The sequence below is a fragment of the Balaenoptera acutorostrata genome, chromosome 14, assembly GCF_949987535.1.
Source record: "Balaenoptera acutorostrata chromosome 14, mBalAcu1.1, whole genome shotgun sequence".
NCBI lineage: Eukaryota > Metazoa > Chordata > Mammalia > Artiodactyla > Balaenopteridae > Balaenoptera > Balaenoptera acutorostrata.
The window spans coordinates 52,650,766-52,670,316 of record NC_080077.1 but is presented as its reverse complement, the minus strand read 5'-3'; the positions used below and the strand labels follow the sequence as shown (position 1 = coordinate 52,670,316).

General features: G+C 41.3%; 1 protein-coding gene and 1 long non-coding RNA gene across 2 annotated transcripts in view; one reads left to right on the top strand and one right to left on the bottom strand.

Annotated features, from left to right (window-relative positions):
- Positions 1 to 10,748, bottom strand: part of SEC63 (SEC63 homolog, protein translocation regulator) — an 82,271-nt gene extending 71,523 nt beyond the window's left edge. Inside the window, exon 1 of the mRNA XM_057527935.1 lies at positions 10,486 to 10,748. Coding sequence (XP_057383918.1) covers positions 10,486 to 10,609 — 124 coding nt within the window. The 5' untranslated portion in view covers positions 10,610 to 10,748. The remainder of the gene's footprint in view (positions 1 to 10,485) is intronic.
- Positions 10,749 to 10,895: 147 nt separating this feature from the next.
- LOC130704753 (uncharacterized) lies at positions 10,896 to 12,356 on the top strand. The gene is made up of 2 exons (XR_009005221.1): positions 10,896 to 11,139; positions 11,479 to 12,356. It is a non-coding gene; the product is annotated as an uncharacterized LOC130704753 (long non-coding RNA).
- The last annotated feature ends 7,195 nt before the right edge of the window (positions 12,357 to 19,551 follow it).

Below are 19,551 nucleotides of genomic sequence, written 5' to 3'. Positions count from 1 at the left end.
AAGTGGCTCACAGAACTCAGAGAAACATTTCACTTACTATATCACCGGTTTACTATAAAAGGATACAACTGAGGAAAAGCCAAATGGAACAGATGCATAGAGCAAGGTTTGGGGAAAGGGCGAGGAGCTTCCATGCCCTCTCTGGGTGCACCTCTCTCCCAAAATCTCCATGTGTTCACCAACCCAGAAGCCTCTCCGAACCCTATCCTTTTGGGGTTTTATAGAGGCTTCATATAGGCACGGTTGATTAAATAACTGGCCATTGGCATTTGAGCTCAATCCCTAGCCCCTCTACCATTCCTGGAGATCAGGGGTAGGACTGAAAGTTCCAACCCCCTACTCACATGGTTGGTTCTCCTGGTGACCAGCAGAGTCCCTTTTCAGTGCTTCCAAAAGTCACCTCATTCACATAACAAAAGATACCTGTATCACTCTTAACACTTAGGAAATTCCAAGGATTTTGGAAGTTGTGAGCAGGAACTGTGGACAAAGGCCAAATATATACAAGAAGCATATATCTGGTCATTCAGATGACCAAAATATATTTTTATAAGTCACAATATCAGAGTAGCTTTCTTTGGTCCTACAAATATTTAGAACTATATCCTTAGAACACTGTCCCAGAAGTGGAATTACTAAATTTAAAATCTTTAACATCTTTACAGCTCTCTTCTAAAAAAGGAAGTAGGACTATACATTCTTTTCAGCAGCTGGCATGAATGGCACCGCCGTTCTTCAGCAGCCGGTATTAAATCCAATTTTTACTAATCTGTACTCAAACTCTTGGAGGCAGACACTGTTGTCATATACATAATCAGCCCTGCCCTTTCCAGTTGCCAAGAATACAGCAAGCACTACATAAATATTTGTATAGAATGTAGAGAGAGAACAGCTTTATTAAATAAATATTGGTGGGTACCTACTATGTGCCTGGATGTTTCTGGACACTGAGGATACAGCAGAAAACAAAACAAAAACCCCGCTCTCACACACCATATATTCTAGCGGAGGAGAAAGCAATAAACAAATTAAGTAAACTATATAGTATATTAGAAGATGATAAGTGTTATGAAGAGAAATAAAACAGAAAAAGGGAAGAGCTTCTTTGAAGGTAGAAAAATACTTAACAATTTTAAATAAGGTGCTCAAAGAAGGCAACACTGAGAAGATGGTGTTTGAGCAAGGACATAATGGAGATGGGGGAGGTCATAATGTGGCTATCTAGAGAAAAAGCATTCCAGGCATAGGGAGCAGCAACTATAAAGGTTTAAAAGAAGAAGTGTGCCTCATGTGCCCTAAGAACAGCAGAGCGGCTAGTATGACTGGAATGGAAGAAACAAGAGAGAAAGTATAAGAAATGAAGTCAAAAAGCTCATGAAGGACTTCACAGCCACTCTAATGACTTTAGCTTCTACTGTGATTGAGATGGGAGAGGCTTAAAGGGTTCTGAGCACAAGAGTGACACGGGCCAGCTTCAGTTCTAAAAGGATCACTCTGCTACTATTTTGAGAAAAGACTGCAAGGAGTAAGGGTAGAAACAATGAGACTAGTTAGAAGGCTAATGATAATCCAGGCAATAAAACAGGACGGTGGTGGTGGTGGTGGTGGAGCAAAAAGAAATGGTCAGACTAGATATAATAATTTGAAGGTAGAGCCAACAGGACACACTAAAAGTCTGGAAGTGGCTTATGAGACAAAGACATGAACCAAGAATAACTCTAAGGCTTCTTCCCAGAACAGTTGAAGAAACAGATGTGATTAACTGAGATGGAGAAGACTATGGGTCAAGAAGGTTGGGGAGAGGGGAGACAGAAATCACATCAGTATTTTGCATATTAAGATGTCTATTAGATATGCAAAAGGAAATGTGGACCTGGAACTTACATATACAGAAGTCTGGAGTTCAAGGAAAGAGTTCTAGACTGGAAATATAAGTTTTGGAAATATAAGTTTTTATGAGTCACACAGCTGATATTTAAAGCCATGAGACCAGATGAGATCACCAAAGGAATAAGTGTGGATGGAAAAGAAGTCAAGGACTCAGCCTTGAGGTATTCTAAAATTAAGAGGTCCTCACTGGTAAACTATGCTCAATAAATTATCCCACAAAAATAGAGACTACCCACGTGTCTAGAGCCAACTGATTTTTGAAAAGGCTATTGTTCATTCAATGAAAAATGAACAGTCTCTTCAACAAATACTATTTGGACAACTGGATTCCACCCCTAGGAATATACCCCAAAGAACTGAAAATAAGAACTCAGACATCTGAATGCCAATGTTCACTGCAGCATTATTCACAAAAGACAAAGAACAGAAACAACCCACGTGTTCATCAACAGATGAGTGAATAAAAATGTGGTATATCTGTACAACGGAATATTATTCAGCCATAAAAAGAATGAAGTTCTGATACATGCTACAACATGGATGAATGTAGAAAACATTATGCTAAATGAAATAAGCTAAACACAAAAGGACAAATATTGTATGATTCCACTTATATGAAATATCTAGAATAGGCAAATTTACAGAGACAAAAAGTAGCTTGGAGTTTACCAGGGGCTGAAGGAAAGAGAGAACGAGAAGTTATTGCTCAATAGGTACACAGTTTTATTTGGGATGACGAAAAATTTTGGAAAGATGATGGTTGCATAACATTGTGAATGTAATTAATGCTAATGAACTGTATATTTAAAATGGTTAAAACTACAAATTTTATGTTTTATATACATACTACCACAATAAAAATTTTAAAAGAAAAGTAATATATCAAGTAATATCTCAAGTATGTCCCTTACCTTCCTATTGCTACCACCATTGTTTGGGCCCATATTATTTCTTGTCTGCTTCTCAATCTCTATACTGTCTCATCCTATGAGATGTTATTACATTAACTTGCACATAGCACAGTTGCAAAAGTGTTCTAAAATGTTCAAAATGACACACTGTCAACCAAATCACATATACACTCTTCAGCTGAACATATAAGGTTTTCTATATGACTTAAGTTTTCTGGCCTTTTCTCACACTTTTTCACTCTGGGAACTCTGCTGCAACTGGTTTGATCTGTACTTTAAACATGTTTCATGCTTTCCAGCCTCTACACTTTTGCTCATGTGATTTCTTCTTTGCACCTCCTCCCTCCATTCCACCCATTAAATCTTTCTTATCCTTTAACAGTCCAGTCAAAATCAACTTACTCTGAAGAGCCTTTCCTCATCTCTAGATGCCCACTACCACCCCCAACTAGATGCAAATACTTTATCCAACTAACTTCCATAGCACTTGCTTTCACTTCTCTTACACTTTCTTTGTTGCGTTTTGGATATAATAATTTGTGTATCTGTCTAATCCTAATTCTCCCACCCCATCCAGATTATAAACGCTATCAAAAGACTATATTTACACTGCATTCATCTTTGTACCGTCTGCTGCTCCTAGTACAGGCAAACAGTGAATGCTCAATCAATAACTACTAGATTTAACTAAACAGGCAAAAATCTAAAGTGAAAAACATCTGGAATCTATACAAGAAAATTCCTTCATCCATACTGACAAATATAATTCCAAAATGTAAGGAACACCTTATGTTACCAAACCCAAGTTTGGGTTTGCTCACCTGCCACAGCAAAGCCAATTTACTGACGCTGGGTTGTGGTGAAGGAAAGTACAGCATTTACTGCAGGTGCCAAGCAAGGAGTAGGGTAGCTCATGCTCAAAAGACCCAAACTCCCCGACTGTTTTCAGGCAAGGGTTTTTAAAGGCAGCATCTGGGGGTGAGGGCTGCAGGATACATGGCTTTCTTCTGATTGGCTGGTGGTGAGGTAACAAGGTGGTGTCTCAGGAATCTCAATCATCAACCTTCCAAAGTCACCACAGGGTTGGGGGGGGGCGGGGGGGGGTAGGTCTTAGTTCCTGAAGAACAACTCCAAGAGATCCTTCAGATAGTTCTGTATATCCCTTGAGGAGGAACTAGGACTCTGTTTTATCCCTGAACTATTGTCATTACTTTTCTTGTTTAACTGCTTTTCCTTTGTTTCTGCATTCCCTCACTTCCCTACTTAGTAACTACCTATGCCTACTCTTTGGAACTCAAGGAAGGCCTAGGAGACTAAAGTCTTTTTCTACAAACAAGAAATGGGGGACACGGAGGGGCTTTTGTACCTGGCAGGGTCCTGCTTGGTTTCAATCCCCCTTTCCTTTGATACTACTCAATCTTGAGGGGAACAGTTACGGGACAAGAAAGGGAATAACGTTTTGAATAGAGAGGTTAATCATAAACTCGGCAGAGGAACTCGGGGTTTAGGGGGACTTGGTTTCACTTATTAAGAGAATGAACAATAACGCCTTTCAACAAACAATGTGACGGTGAGATGGTGTAACAACATTTGTCATCAACAGAGTCTGGTAATGGGACTTTTTTTAAAAGGAAGTCTGAGTACAATATGGATATATTTGTTATGACCTGTAAAGTATAAGTAAGGGAGTGAACATCTGAAAATTTTATTTTATATGAAAGTAAGCCTATCTTTGTCTTTCAGGTTCTCCAAGATCAAGCAAGAATGCAAGATGACCTTTAAAAACAATTTTATAAATGCATTTACTAATCCAATGTCTGTCACCGCATTTATAAAACCTAAATGTTGTACTATAATTCATACTGCCAAGTTTCCTCTATGACGTGAGACTTAAATGTGTACATGCTCACGTCTGATACCTTTTCTGTCCAGACAGAACACAGAGGGAATGACTACTTTAAAATGACTCAAACTTCTCAGATCTCTAATACCCCTTCAAAATCTAAAATCTTAGGAAGACTGTATGTTCTAACTGCAATATGAACATTCAAAAAATATACTCCTTTGAACACAAAACTGATAACTAGCCAGTTTTTTCTGTTAAAAAATCCACTCAACAACAGATTGAGATAACTCTACTGTAATTAGAAATTATCTAGATAAATCAATAGATAAAGCCAACATTTCATTTTAAATAAAAATGTTCATCCCCATCCTTTTCCCTGCACTCAACCCTAAAACTGATAAAAGTTAGCATGTTATTATTGGACGAGTCACCAAACAGCTTTTAAGAGGAAGAGAAACAAAACAGAAATGAGTGAAAATTCAAAATCTGCACTCCACTCTCTCATTCCCTCCACGGTACATATATTCCACAAACAGCCCATGCTATCTTACAATTCTCTTTCTAACCTGCTCATTCCCCTATATGCTGACATCTCAAAGGACTAATAAGCCTCTGAAATGGACTCCTTCTCCATCTAGTTTCTACCCGCCCAGACACCACCACCTCCCACCAAACCATTCTCCACTAAAAGCTCCACAAAAGCAAAACTGACCATGTAAATTACCCTACTTAAAAACCTCCATTATTTACCCAATAACTTATAGGATAAAGTATAAAATGGTTGATTTGCTCCTAAGTGCCAATCACATTAAATCTTTTTTTTTTTTTAAAGTCTTTTCCTTTGTGATGAGAACTCTTTTTTTTTTTTTTTTTTTTATTTTATTTATGGCTGTGTTGGGTCTTCGTTTCTGTGCGAGGGCTTTCTCTAGTTGTGGCAAGCGGGGGCCACTCTTCATCGCGGTGCGCGGGCCTCTCACTATCGCAGGCTCCCCTGTTGCGGAGCACAGGCTGCAGACACGCAGGCTCAGTAATTGTGGCTCACGGGCCCAGCCGCTCCGCGGCACGTGGGATCTTCCCAGACCAGGGCTCGAACCCGTGTCCCCTACATTGGCAGGCAGCTTCTCAACCACTGCGCCACCAGGGAAGCCCCACATTAAATCTTTACCACTTACTGAACGTCTCCACGCTTTTGCATATGCTTTCCCCTACATCTGGAACGCACTTCTCCCATTACCTTTTAAGACCTATCTCAAATCAACTCCTCTACATTAAACACCCAAATCCCGGGCTTCCCTGGTGGCGCAGTGGTTGAGAATCTGCCTGCTAATGCAGGGGACACGGGTTCGAGCCCTGGTCTGGGAAGATCCCACATGCCGCGGAGCAACTAGGCCCGTGAGCCACAACTACTGAGCCTGCGCGTCTGGAGCCTGTGCTCCGCAACAAGAGAGGCCGCGACAGTGAGAGGCCCGTGCACCGTGATGAAGAGTGGCCCCCGCTTGCCACAACTAGAGAAAGCCCTCGCACAGAAACGAAGACCCAACACAGCCAAAAATAAATAATAAATAAAAGATTTAAAAAAAAACACCCAAATCCCCAAACAGAATTATTCTCTCCTTCCTCTGTGCTCCCACAGCACTTTCCACTTATCATTTTAATACTTATTATAATGTGTTATAGTAATTACAGGAGAGAGTATAAGGTAGTGGCTAACAAGAGAAGCTTTGGCATAAGATGGATTTGGGTCCAACACTCAATCTTCCACCTAGTAGCAATACAGCTTTAGACAAGTTGGTTACCTCCTCTAGGGCTCAATTTTCTCATTAATAAAATTGGGATAACACTTGAGTCTAGTTTAAAGTGCTATAGTGAGTGCACTCAGCACTACCCATCTTTGAGGCTAGTCAACATTCAATGAACAGCAGCAAAGCTGAGGTGAGGATCACAATATCTAAGACTGGAGGAGGATGTGGGGTCTCCCCCCCACAAGAAAAGGGACTATGTCTAAAGTCATCCCAAGGGGATGCACACACCAAAATGTTTAATCACTTCTGGGTGATTTGGGTGATGGAATTACAAGCAGTTTTTGTTCTGTTCCTTTGATCTTTTCTGCATTGAGTATATGCAACTTACTAAGAAAAAAGCTATAAGCCCTTAAATACCTGATCCATCGGCCTTCCCTCGTGGCGCAGTGGTTGAGAATCCGCCTGCCAATGCAGGGGACACAGGTTCAATCCCTGGTCCAGGAAAATCCCACATACCACGGAGCAACTAAGACCTGTGAGCCACAGCTACCAAGCCTGTGCTCTAGAGCCAGTGAGCCACAACTACTGAGCCTGCGTGTTGCAACTACTGAAGCTCGTGTGCCTAGAGCCTGTGCTCCACAACAAGAGAGGCCACCACAGTGAGAAGCCCACGCACTGCAACGAAGAGTAGCCCCCGCTCGCCACAACTAGAGAAAGCCCACGTGCAGCAACGAAGACCCAACGCTACCAAAAATAAAAAAATAAATATAAAAAAAAAGCTTTAAAAAAAAAAACCTGATCCATCACCTAGGAGCAGCATCTAGCACAAAGTATTATGCTCTATAAATACTTGCAAAATGAAGGAATTTCTACAGTACATTTAGTTTTACAAGCAAGCATGTTTATATGCATTTATTTCTTTGCTTCTCATAACCACTTCTTGGGTAGGTAGGGCAGGTTATTATTATCACCCCTAGAAAATGAGGATGAAAGTTCAGAAACAACTAAACAGGGGCTAGGCTGGAACTTAAAACCAAAACTTCTAACTTCAAATACAGCATTTTTTACTTCACTACTAAGCACTAAAAGTGAACTCCTACTCACATTACCAAGTCAGAGAGCTAAACCACTTGTACACTATTTGAGAGGGAGCAAGCAAAGAAGAATAAAGGAATGTAACTTTTTAAAAAAAGTTTCATTAATCCTTTCAAACAATGGGGGAAAAAATCTGAGTACGTAAGTGTACCAAATCAAATTGTTCCAGAAAGTCTAAGTAACCAGCAAAAACAACAGGAGCTAAGAGCCCCCATATGTGCCAGACACTGTTCTAAACATTTTACATATATCTATTTTATTAATTTAATTCTATAAAACAGATAACTACTGTCTCTAGTTCACAAATGAGTAAACTAAAACATAGAAATTAAATCACCTGCCTAAGATAACACAGTAATTGGCAGATCCAGGTTTCAAAACTAGGCAGTTTTGAAAAAGTAAGATCAAGGAGTCAAAAAAAAAAACCTCCAAAATCTGGGAAAAGCAGTGATGTATTTTATCTCAATCAAAGGATCTATAATCCTTAACCTATGGAAAGAATAAAAGCCCTCTCTGGATTATTTGAATTTCTAATAATTAGAAACAGCTTTTTCTCTTGTTCAAATATCATTATAAACCTATTAAAGTTGCTTTAACAAAAATATTCTACTTTCAACTACAAGAACTTTACAGCCCTATTCTACAGTAAGTACTTATTAGCTTTGTAAAATAAAAAAGCTAAGACATTAGAGGTTTTTTTGTTTTCAGGAAAGTGCACATATCAAAAGAAATACACCACCTCCCAAAATGACAACTCCAACAAAAGACCACTACCTACTTTAGCAACACTACTCAAACCTAGTTACAATTTACAATCATATAGGGACTTTTTAAAAAACCAATACATAGCACCCACTCCAGACCAATTAAATCACAATATCTGGTGATGGGTCTAAGTTTTTAAAAGGTCCCCCAAGTGATTCTAATGAGTAGTCAGGTTTAAGAACCACTATTCTAAGGAAATCCAAACCCTCCATATTACTACTTCACACAGAGCTTTCGCCCATAAAGGTCTGAAAAAGTATTCAGTCATCTTATTCAGCCAATTTGCAAACAACCAAGAGAGTAAGATAAATAGGACCCTTCAACTACTAAAAGGGGTATTAATTATAAGGGCACTTAGCCCAACAGATTAGACAAAAATCAAGGCAAAAGGAGTCCAATGATAATGTTTTGGATAACAGAGTAACTTCAATTAACACGTCAAATATGCCAATGACCAAGCTATTTCTATTTGTCAAACCCTATATTTTCCAATCTGAAATGGCGCCATGCTTTCTGATGGACTCAAGAGCCCAACAATTCCAAAAGAGCAACACTGAAACAACTGTCAACCTTGAAACTGAAAGCCCCCAAATGTGTCATCTTTTAAAAAAGCTAAACAAAGATTAAACTCAACTTTAATGTTGTACAATTGCTGAGTAAATCTTTTTATGCTTTCATATAGAAGATACCCCTGAAAAGTCAATATTGCCATAAGAACTCTGAAATTCAAAATTACATGCCTAGATGTTTGCAGGAAAATAATTTGGTGACTTGGACTGATAGAAGGCTACTTATAATCTTTATTCAACTCACTTAAAAAAGTAGTCATATTTTGCTGTTGGGATATTAATTTGTTTGATTATTGGTGCTGTTTTAGACCCTTAAAGGCTTGTTAGGGTAGGTACTATCTTTCAAAAATTTGAAAAACTCTGTAGCATACCTGTCCTCAAGCGTTTTGAATAAAGCATGTGGATCTGTAGTAGTAATTTTGAATAACACAACAGGATATTTTAATATTTGATTTTTGAAGCTTATTTAGTTTTCCTGTGAAACTGTAAGTAGTTAAAAGCACTGAATCAGTCTTAAAGCATAACAAGTTCCGATGTGATTCCATGCTTCACTGGTAACAATGTCCCCAAAGTACAGTATACCACCTGGACGACCTAGACTCCCACCACACCCAACTTGAGAGAATCTATTTATTCAAGTTAGCATAGCTCTTGTGAAACAGAAAGCCTTCCCTAAATGTTCTTACTCAAAAGCTACTTGTTACTGTTAACGCTACCACAAACAACCTACTAAGGCCTTGCAGTTCTATCAGTTATAAGAATATCACCTGCCATATATCCTAGTAGAGTGCAACAAACGGAATCCAAAACCCAAACATAAAATGCCTTGCAAAGAATCTAAATAATTCTGTGTTCTAACCCGATGTTGTTTAATGTGAAGATTGAGAACTAAAAGCAAACGGACCAGCTACCTCACAACTGGACTACCTAGAAGACTTAATCCTTCCTTCATACTTGCACTTTTTCCGCCATAAACAACAGGAAACTCCAAAGAAACGGAAATAGAGAAAAGCCTAATTTTTCCTAAGGGTAATAACGGCATCGCTTCCAACACCCCCCCCCCCCCCAGTGTGAGTGAACAAATGAAAAAGCAACGGGGGAAAGGCACGGGGGGAGGGGCGGTTGGCGAGCTCAGCTGGAGTCCTATACCTGCCACCCAGCTCAGACGGTGCCCGAAACATCTGTAACGACCGCTGCAACAGGGAAACTGGGCTGTGGGGGGAAGAAGACCGTGGCTTGGGGGCTCAGAGTGGAGCCTGCACGCTCGGCTTCCTCCTTGGCCAACTCTTCTCTCACCTCCCAATTCCCATCCTCCCTATCCCACCCTGCTCCCTCCGTAAAGAAAAATACCCAATAACACAGGAGGCAGAGAAGACAAAGAGGCAAAACGATGCCGCAAGCAGCGTCCAGAACAATGGGGGACAGGGTGCAAAGCGAAACTCCCGAGGAGGACAATGAAGGGGGTGGAGAGGAACCCGGAGAAGCACAGAGGGAAACACCGCCGAGCCCGGGCCCCGCCGGCCGCGGACGCCTGGACTCGAGGCCCGGCAGCGCGTGCGGTATCACCCCGGGCGCGCCGGGCTGGGCCGGAGAGGGTGGGAGCGGCGCGGCCCCGAGGGGCCGGCGGAGCCTGCGCGGGTCCACCGGCTGCTGCCGGCGGGACTCACCGGCATTCTGATCTCGGGGCCAGAGGTAGTATGTGGCCGGGATCACGATGAGCCCCACGAAGGAGGTGAGGAAGTAGAAGAAGGTGTTCCCGCTGTCATCGTACTGGAACTGCTGCCCCGCCATGGCACCCCCTCCTCCGCCTCCCTCTTCTCACCACCGCCGCCACGACCCCGCTCTGCTTTCGGACTCCCAGCGCCCCGGCCGCGTGTGGCGTAGCTCCTGCGCCGCCGCCTCTCCTCCCCGCCCCCACGCTACTCTCACGGACACGCCGCCGCCACCGCCGCTGCGGTCCCAGCTCTCGCGAGAAGAGATAGCTCCCTCCCCGAGCGGTTTTTCCCTCCTCCGCCCCTCGCCTCTCCCCAACCAGCTCGCTGAGAGAGACGTGGCGCGCAGCCGAAGAACTCTGCGAGCTCCCGCCCTTGGCCCTGCCCGCTTAGCCTCAGCTCCGCCCCTCAAGCTCTGGTAGACCCTCCCTGAAGGCCCCTCCCCTACCCCTAAAGTACCTCCCCCTCCCTCCTCAGTTTCCTTTCCCAGGGTCGAGCTCCGGGTCCTGAGGGTCGGTTTACAGGGTCCCAGCCGAGGCTTCCGGGCCGAGCAGTGGGCGCGGGCGGTTCACCTGACTACGACCGGGGTCGCACGCATTCGAAGCAGAGGTGAGGCTTCCTTGCCTCCCCTGTCTCCCATCGCTACCCACCCTGTCCTGCACTCTCACTTTTCAATTTCCCTGGTTGATAAGAATGTTTCCTTAAGTTCCGGATCCGCTCCTCCAGTTTGGAAACACTGGTCCGTCAGAATAGGGCGCGGGAGCAGGGCGGTGGGGAGGGATGGTAAGGGGTTTGGTTGTAGGGGTCTTTTGGCAAAGCAACGTTTGCTATTAAGAGACTGCGATCTACATTGCGCCCATTTTGCAGATGGAGATTCCCCAAGCCGGTAGAGATGGTGACCTACCTATCCCAGAGCTAATAATATTTATAGCATTTTCTTCGACACAGGCAGTAGGCAAAGACCTTCATTGCTTTAAATCATTCAATGATCGGCGAACCCCTTGGAATGAATCAAAGCATGCCCGCTCTCCAGATGAGGAAATGGAGGCTGAGAGAGATTGCCTAGAGTGAAACACAGTAAAGAAACGTCTGGGGATTCAAACCCAGATCACGCTGACACCACAAAGCCAGTGCCCTGACCACCGCCTCGTCGCCGACCCTCGCATTTCCCTGAGAGCAGCCGGCCCTCGCGTGCGGAGTGTGGGCAGGAATCCGCACTGCGAGGAGAGACGGCTGGGGGAGCAGTCGCTCTCCGCGGCCTCTGCCCTCGCCGGCTGTGAGATCCCGGAGGCTGGTGTCAGCTAAGCTGGGAGCCGAGGGGGCTGGCGCCCTGATCCGTGAATGACCCCCACGGTCCCGCGGCAGCCCCGGCTGGAGCCTATCGCAGCATCTCCCCCTCCCCTCAGGGGACCAAAAGGAAAGGCCCACCCGAGTCACCTCACAGAATCGTTGTGAAGATTAAAGGGAGCTATAGTAAAAACTGGAAAACCAATGCAACAAACAGATATTACACTGTATTTTTAAAAACTCATTTTAAGGCTATATAGTCTATTTACTAGGTTCCTTTCAATATGCCTTCCACTGTTGGACGCGAAATCTGGTCACATGTCATCTTTTATTTCATGTCCTCAAAAATAGTATTTATCATAATCAGTGACGACTTCCTTCATAATAGATTATATTCACATGTATTCTCTCTTCCCTCTCAAATGTCGTAACTACCCATTTTGAAAGAAAATTTCAGAACATCATTTTCTCTGCATTCCCCTCCTCACTTTTTTTTTTTTTCAAATCACATTTATTTTAAATTTATTTATTTAATTATTTATGGCTGTGTTGGGTCTTCGTTTCTGTGCGAGGGCTTTCTCCAGTTGCGGCAAGCGGGGGCCCCTCTTCATCGCGATGCGCGGGCCTCTCACTATCGCGGCCTCTCTTGTTGCGGAGCACAGGCTCCAGACGCGCAGGCTCAGTAATTGTGGCTCACGGGCCTAGTTGCTCCGCGGCATGTGGGATCTTCCCAGACCAGGGCTCAAACCCGTGTCCCCTGCATTGGCAGGCAGATTCTCAACCACTGCGCCACCAGGGAAGCCCCCTCCTCACTTTTTTCTGTGTGAAGTTTTCAAAGACTGTATTAGAGGGGAAGAAATTAAACAGAGAGGTGAGGGGGAGAGGATTGGACAATTAGGTCAGCACAGCACTGTGATCACCCAAGGCTGATATGCCCAAAACAATTTGCCTTGCTTCAGAAACAAGCCTGTCATAAAATTGGCTCAACTGCAGTGGGCAGGATCCTGAAGTTCCTTTTGTTTATGTTGAATTTGTTATTAAGTCTTGTTTTAATAATGCTGAACTGGTTGTTTTTTATTACTCTGATTATACATTTTACTCTGCATTTGGATAAAGATAATACATCAGTTTTATAACCTTGTGTCAATATAAATTATTCATGATAAATATTCCCCTTCTGACTTTTTTTCTGCAGGAGTAATCTTTTCACTGCAGTTTGGGGTCATGCATATGAGTGGTTTGTACAGAACTGAACCATGAAACCAAATTTTGAACAAATCACATTTATTTGCTAAACTCCAGACCTATCCAAAATATGAATTTTTTAACCAAATTAAAAGATTAAAGATTTGAAAATGTGTAAACACAGTCTGTCTTAGAACTTAATGTTATTCATCATAGATAAACTCAGATCACCCAAATATTCCCCAAAGCGAATCTGAATCATACCTTTAATTAATCACAATTTTTTCTGACTGATTTTTTTTAATTGCTTTTTAAACTGTTGTTTCTTTTAAGATATCATTTCAATGAAATACTTAATAGTACTGAGTGAATATGGTAGAACCAGAGCTACAAACACATTTTGTTTAGTCTAATAGGACATGTTAAAAGGCATTTTTGCATTTTCTCTATATGTGTCTATAAATGAGTATTTTAATCAATTTCATTTTAATTGCTAGGTAGATATTTCCTCTCAAGTGTAGAAAACCTGCCTATTTTTTGGTTCTTCCTGATAATTTGCTTTTTCCTTAGAGTGAATCTTTCCTTCCTTGCAAGTCATGCTTGTAGCTACTGGTGTTGACTTAACATTTATACATACCAAAATACATTTGTGTAGCTATAGTCAACATGATTTAATTTTCTGCTTAATGTAGTTAGCCTCAAAGAGACTGGAAAGAACCAAATTAATAAGTAGGTACATGCAATTATTTCCAGTCTTTTCCCCCTCTCTCTACCCTACAATAACCTTCACTGTCAAAGCCTAGCAAATCATCTTTAATGTTATGCCTCTTATTACTTTGTTTCAGTGCCAGGATTTTCTCCATTAAGAGCTAAATCTCTTCTGATACAAAATGAACAATTCTTTTTATTTGATCTTACAGAGATGAAAAGTTATGCCCATCATAATGACAACAGTAACATCAACAAAGTAACCTTTGTACAACATTTATTATTTACAAAAAACTTCCTCAGCATTATTCCAGTTGAAATTTCAAAGCATGACCCAGATGTTGGAAATTTGACTAGGTAAAAGGTACTAACCCATCGCAATCCTTTCATTCCCTAGCTTCCTAAGGCCCTTATGACCCAATGAAACCCCAATCTTACACTTGGAGAGAATATGAAGGGAGGTATGGGTTAGAAAGACATTGGAACTGGATTATGCTCCACTCTGAAAGCATGAAAACAATGTTAAAAGAGGAATTGAGGGCTGTGGTTTTCTTTAGTGTTGGGAGCAGGTTTGCATTTTGGCTCCTTTCTTTTCATGAGTATGTTGGACTTGTCAATATTGTTCTTGTTCTATACCTACTTTTGTGATTACAAAGCTGAGAATTATTGTACTAAAACCAGTTGTCAACGATGTATCAACAAACTTAGGTTATTCCTTTATGAATTAATTTTATGCATTACCAACATATCTAAACTGCTTAAAGAAGAAATGATTGACGTTTCACAGTGAGCCATAAAATAGCACTTAATGAAATTTCCCGCCCAGATTGAAATATAATTTGGAAGAGTGGCCATAAATAAACAGGAGAGATCACTATGGGCAATTTCAAGTTTATATTTGAATAAGGAGAAAAAAAAATCTCAACAGAGATTAGAACTTAAGGGAAAACATAAATCATCTTGTTGAAAAACAAATATTTGTGGATCCTGAAGTTTATAAAATTGGGGAGCCTTAATTAATAAAAAAAAATAAAATTATGATTATAAAATTAGGTACAAAAGTTCATATTCACTATGAACTCTGATGATAATGATGTGTCAAGGTAGGTTCATCATTTGTAACAAATGTACCACTCTAGTGGGGGATGTTGAAAATGGAGGAGGCTCTGGGGGCCAGGAGAGGGAGAGAGTAGGAAATATGTGAGAAATCTCTGTACCTTCCACTCTGTTTTGCTGTGAACCTAAATCTGCTCTAAAAAAAGTCTACTAAAAAATAGCTAATATTTATAATAATTATAATTGCTATAGGTTTGTGTTCTACAAACAAAGAATTCGGATAAATTCTATTTTTGCATGATTTCCATCAGGATGCTTTTTAATATGGTAACACTTACAATTGTATAAACTGCATATTGAATATATTTCTACTGAGAGAGATTTTTCCTTTTTGACAAGGCTCAATGACAACCAAATTCTCTATTTACAATTTTAACATCTCATGAGTGGAAGAATTTTCCACAGAGTAGTTTCTGACTCCGTACATTTCAAACAATATTTCTCCTCTATTACCTACATACTTCAGGTACCAGGTCTAGTGGAATATATTCATATCATGAATCAAGATGTATCACTCTTTCATGTTGCAATGCTCAGTGAGTTTGCCCCAGGGGTAGAGGTGGAAGAAGTATTCCTGGAAGTGCTAACAACTATACACAGAAGTAACTGTAAACTACATAAAAATATCACCCTAACTCCAAAATGAATGTACCCCCTTACTTTCAAATATACAGATTATTATGAGGAAGAAAATCAGTCATTCAACATTTAACATTCATTGAAATCACATACACTATTAGCGAGGGTGGGGAGCACAGGAATGTTTAAGACAGGGTCTCTGACCTCTGGAAACTTGCCTATAGTCTAATGAGAAGGACATACTTTTTTCAATAAGTAACAAAAACCAGAGGAAGGAATTGATAAATGCTGTAAGGAATATACAAATAAAATTATTTCCAAGTTCATAGGAAATAGTCCTTTCTTTTGGCAGAGAGAATCAGAAGGCTTCAAGGACGAGGCGGCAATTGAGCTAGGCCTTCAAATAGAAATTGAAGGAAAAAATCCAGGTGGAATCAGCTCAGAGAACATTTGAAGAATAGCATGAAGTCCAGTCTGGTTGTAAATGGCAATCACAGAAGTGGGAAAATACTTTTAAGTCCAGCTTCCAGGTTACAGGCAGCATGTTAGCAATATTGCCATTTAATGAGCTTTGTTAAAGGAGTCCATAAGTGGGAGACATTGCAGTCTCCTTTAGATACCTTAAAAAAAAAAGAGAGAGAGAAAAAAGAAATGGTTTTAACTAGCATGGTTTAAGTAAGGGCCTGCAGAAAACAAGAGGGTGAACTAGGTCATGATTTCTACTATTTTCTTCTTCCTCCTTTACCGAGCATATAGTTTCCACTCTTTGATATCAGTCAAGCCTTAAGATCTAATACAATAGTTATGTCCCCAAAAAGATTTCTTTGACATACCTTACCTCACTCTGCTGGCTCCTATATTTCACATCCTGTTCACTCTCTACTTCCAATCCTGCGTTCCCACCTCTGTCCTGCCTCACATCTGTTCTCTACACAGCAACCAGGGATCCTTTTCTTCTTTTAACTTTCTATTTTGAAATAATTATAGATTCACAAGAAGTTGCAAAAACAGTAGAGACAAGACCCATTTACCCTTACTGCTGGCCTGCAGAGGCCTGAGTGGTTATGGTCACTGTGGGGTCCTCAGCTCTCATGGCTCAGTCAGATTAGCACGGACTCAGAGTAGCCATCCTAGAGCTGACTGATAGCCAGTGAGGAGGTTTCAGCATCAGCAAGCATTTCCAGTTCACCAAAAGTTTGGTGTCTGCCCTCCCTGCCAATGTTAACTAATCAGATCAAGGAAGGGAAACTTTGACCTACAGGCTGACTAGATTCAACCTTCATTTTAATCTCTGATTCACTGGACAGGTTGGCTAGAGACCATAAATATGAAATACATGAATAAACTTGCCTTCCAGGTTCAGTAGTTGCCTTGCTTTATGGGTAGTGAGACAATGGCCAGACCAATCTGACAATAGAACTGTAACCCACAACCCTTACAGCAAGCAATCCAGGAAGCCAAAACACAACCTCTTCAGCATTTGGCCCAGAGTGTCAGGACTAGCTTCCCAATTTTTTGCCCCCATTTGCTAATTAGGATCAACCAGCCAAATATGCTGCCTTAATCAGTCATGCAGGATACCCAACTCCTAGTCAGCATGTCTCCAGCTTCTCCATCAAAGCACACCGAAGCCTTCCCTTTTTTCACTGTAAAGCTTCCCCACTCCCCTGTCTGGCTTTGAGTCTCTGCCAAACCCAAACAATGGTGGCAGAATCTCTTGCTATAGCAAGGTCTGAATAAATAGCCTCTGTTTGTTCTCATTTGGAAGATCTTCACTTATTTCTATATTATGTAAATACTAAATGAATTGCTTTTAACAGTTGTTAGGTATACATAGTATTACACACATAGTAGTAGTCTAGCATAGACGTCTTCATGATTTGCCAAGTGCCTACCTCTACTCCCACTAAAACCTAGACACTGAGGAAAAAACAACCAACCAACCAACCTATGAAATCAAACTCACTGCCTGAGTCTGAGACAGGACCACAGAAATAAAAAGCCTTTTTAGAACCTAAGGAATGTTCTTCCTTAGCAGGGATTACCAATTTGATCCTTATAATTAGCCCTTCTGTATGCCTATTCACATGTCATTACCTGTTCGTACGGATAAGAAGAACTACCAAACCTTGTGCCACATACAGCTGTGCTTTTAAAATTGTTTTTGACCATTATTCGTAGCAATAGATGTATTTTACATTATGGCTCAGTACAAGTGTCATAAAAGAATACTTAACCCTCACCATGTGCAATGTGGTGTGATATTTTTCTATCGTACACTATACACTTATTCATATTAAATGTATATGTAATAAATTATACTTATGTGTGAAATGCTTTATTAAAGAAACACTGAACTACGGTCTGGAAGATTTCTGAAGATGCATAGAAAAGCTCAATCATAGAATACAGATAAGGTCTCCTTTGACAGTAAGTATGATCTTGAACATTCTTTTATCAGGTGGGGAGCTTCTCATTTAAAGAAATGCTCTAGCACAGTAGTTCTCAAACTTTAGTTGCAGGAGAATCACCTAGAAGGCTCATTAAAGCTCAGAATGCTGGGCCTCACCCCCAGAGTTTCTGAATCAGGCTGTGGTAAAGGGCAGCCTGAAAATTTGCATTTCTCACAAGTTCCCAGGTGATGCTGATGCTGCTAGTCTGGAAACCACACTGTTTTAGTGAATCATTTTTATAAATCAAATCATCCTTTTGCACAATGAATAATCACTTCCCAATTTGTCTGTTTGTCATATGTTGAGTTTACTGAAGCAACATATGTTGTAGTGGTTGGATGTGTGTGACTATAATTTGTGTCTGAGCAGAAGGTCAAAAGTCAGGAATTAAGGGAGACCATCTGCTTGCTGATTCCTTCCTCCAGCCCTCTGGTGCTCCTTTTCAGAGTTATTTAACCACACATTCATTTATTTCACAAATATTTGTGACCCTGTGCCAAGATCTGTGCTAGGCTTTAGATTACCATCCGCCTGAGCATTTTATAAGAAAACAGTTCCCTTCAGAAAGCTGTAGAATGGGGACTTCCCTAGTGGCACAGTGGTTTAGAATCCGCCTGCCAATGCAGGGGACACATGTTCAATCCCTGATCCGGGAAGATCCCACATGCCGCGGAGCAACTAAGCCTGTGCACCACAACTACTGAGCCTGCGCTCTAGAGCCCGCGTGCCACAACTACTGAAGCCCGCGTGCCACAACTACTGAAGCCCACGTGCCACAACTAGTGAAGTCCACGTGCATAGAGCCTGTGTTCTGCAACAAGAGAAGCTACCGCAATGAGAAGCCCACGCACCTCAATGAAGAGTAGCCCCCGCTCGCTGCAACTAGAGAAAGCCCGCGCACAGCAACGAAGACCCGACGCAGCCAAAAATAAAAAGAAATTTAAAAATTAGAAAATAAAAGCTGTGGAATGATGCTGAGTCCCTTTTTCTGTTCTTTTATAACCATTTTGTTCCTGATGGGTGAGGATCAGGTGCCCTTCCAGAAACAGGAAGATGACAAAATCAGGCAGCTGTTGCAAGTTTTAGAGCTCCTGATTCACTGGTCTTTGAAGGCAGTGCCTTCCAAACCTCCTCTCTGAGGAGGAGCAGAGCACCCAGGTGCTAGTTAAAATTATAGCTCCCAGGCCCTTGGCGATTCTGACACAGCTGGGGAGGAAGCATGGTTGTTATATTTTTAGCAATTACTCCAGGTGAGTCTTAAAATCAAATAAGTATGGGAAACCTCATTTTAAAACACACTATTACATATAAAATAGATAACTAATAAGGACCTACTGTATAACACAGGGAACTCTACTCAATACTCTGTGATGACCTATATGGGACAAGAATACAAAAAAGAGTGGATGTATGTATATGTATAACTGATTCACTTTGCTGTGCCGCAGAAACTCACACAACATTGTAAATCAACTATACTCCAATACAAATTTTAAAAATATAAAATAAAACTATCTTTGAATACAATATAGACCCTAGAATCATATTAACTGAAAGAAGAAGGTATTCACAGTAGGTAAGTGGTCCTCAAACTTCACTGCATGTAAGAACCACTTGGGGAACTTCCAAAGCCTAGGTCATTCCCTATATCAATTATATCAGAACTTTCCTCCCTATCTCCCCCGTGAGTCCA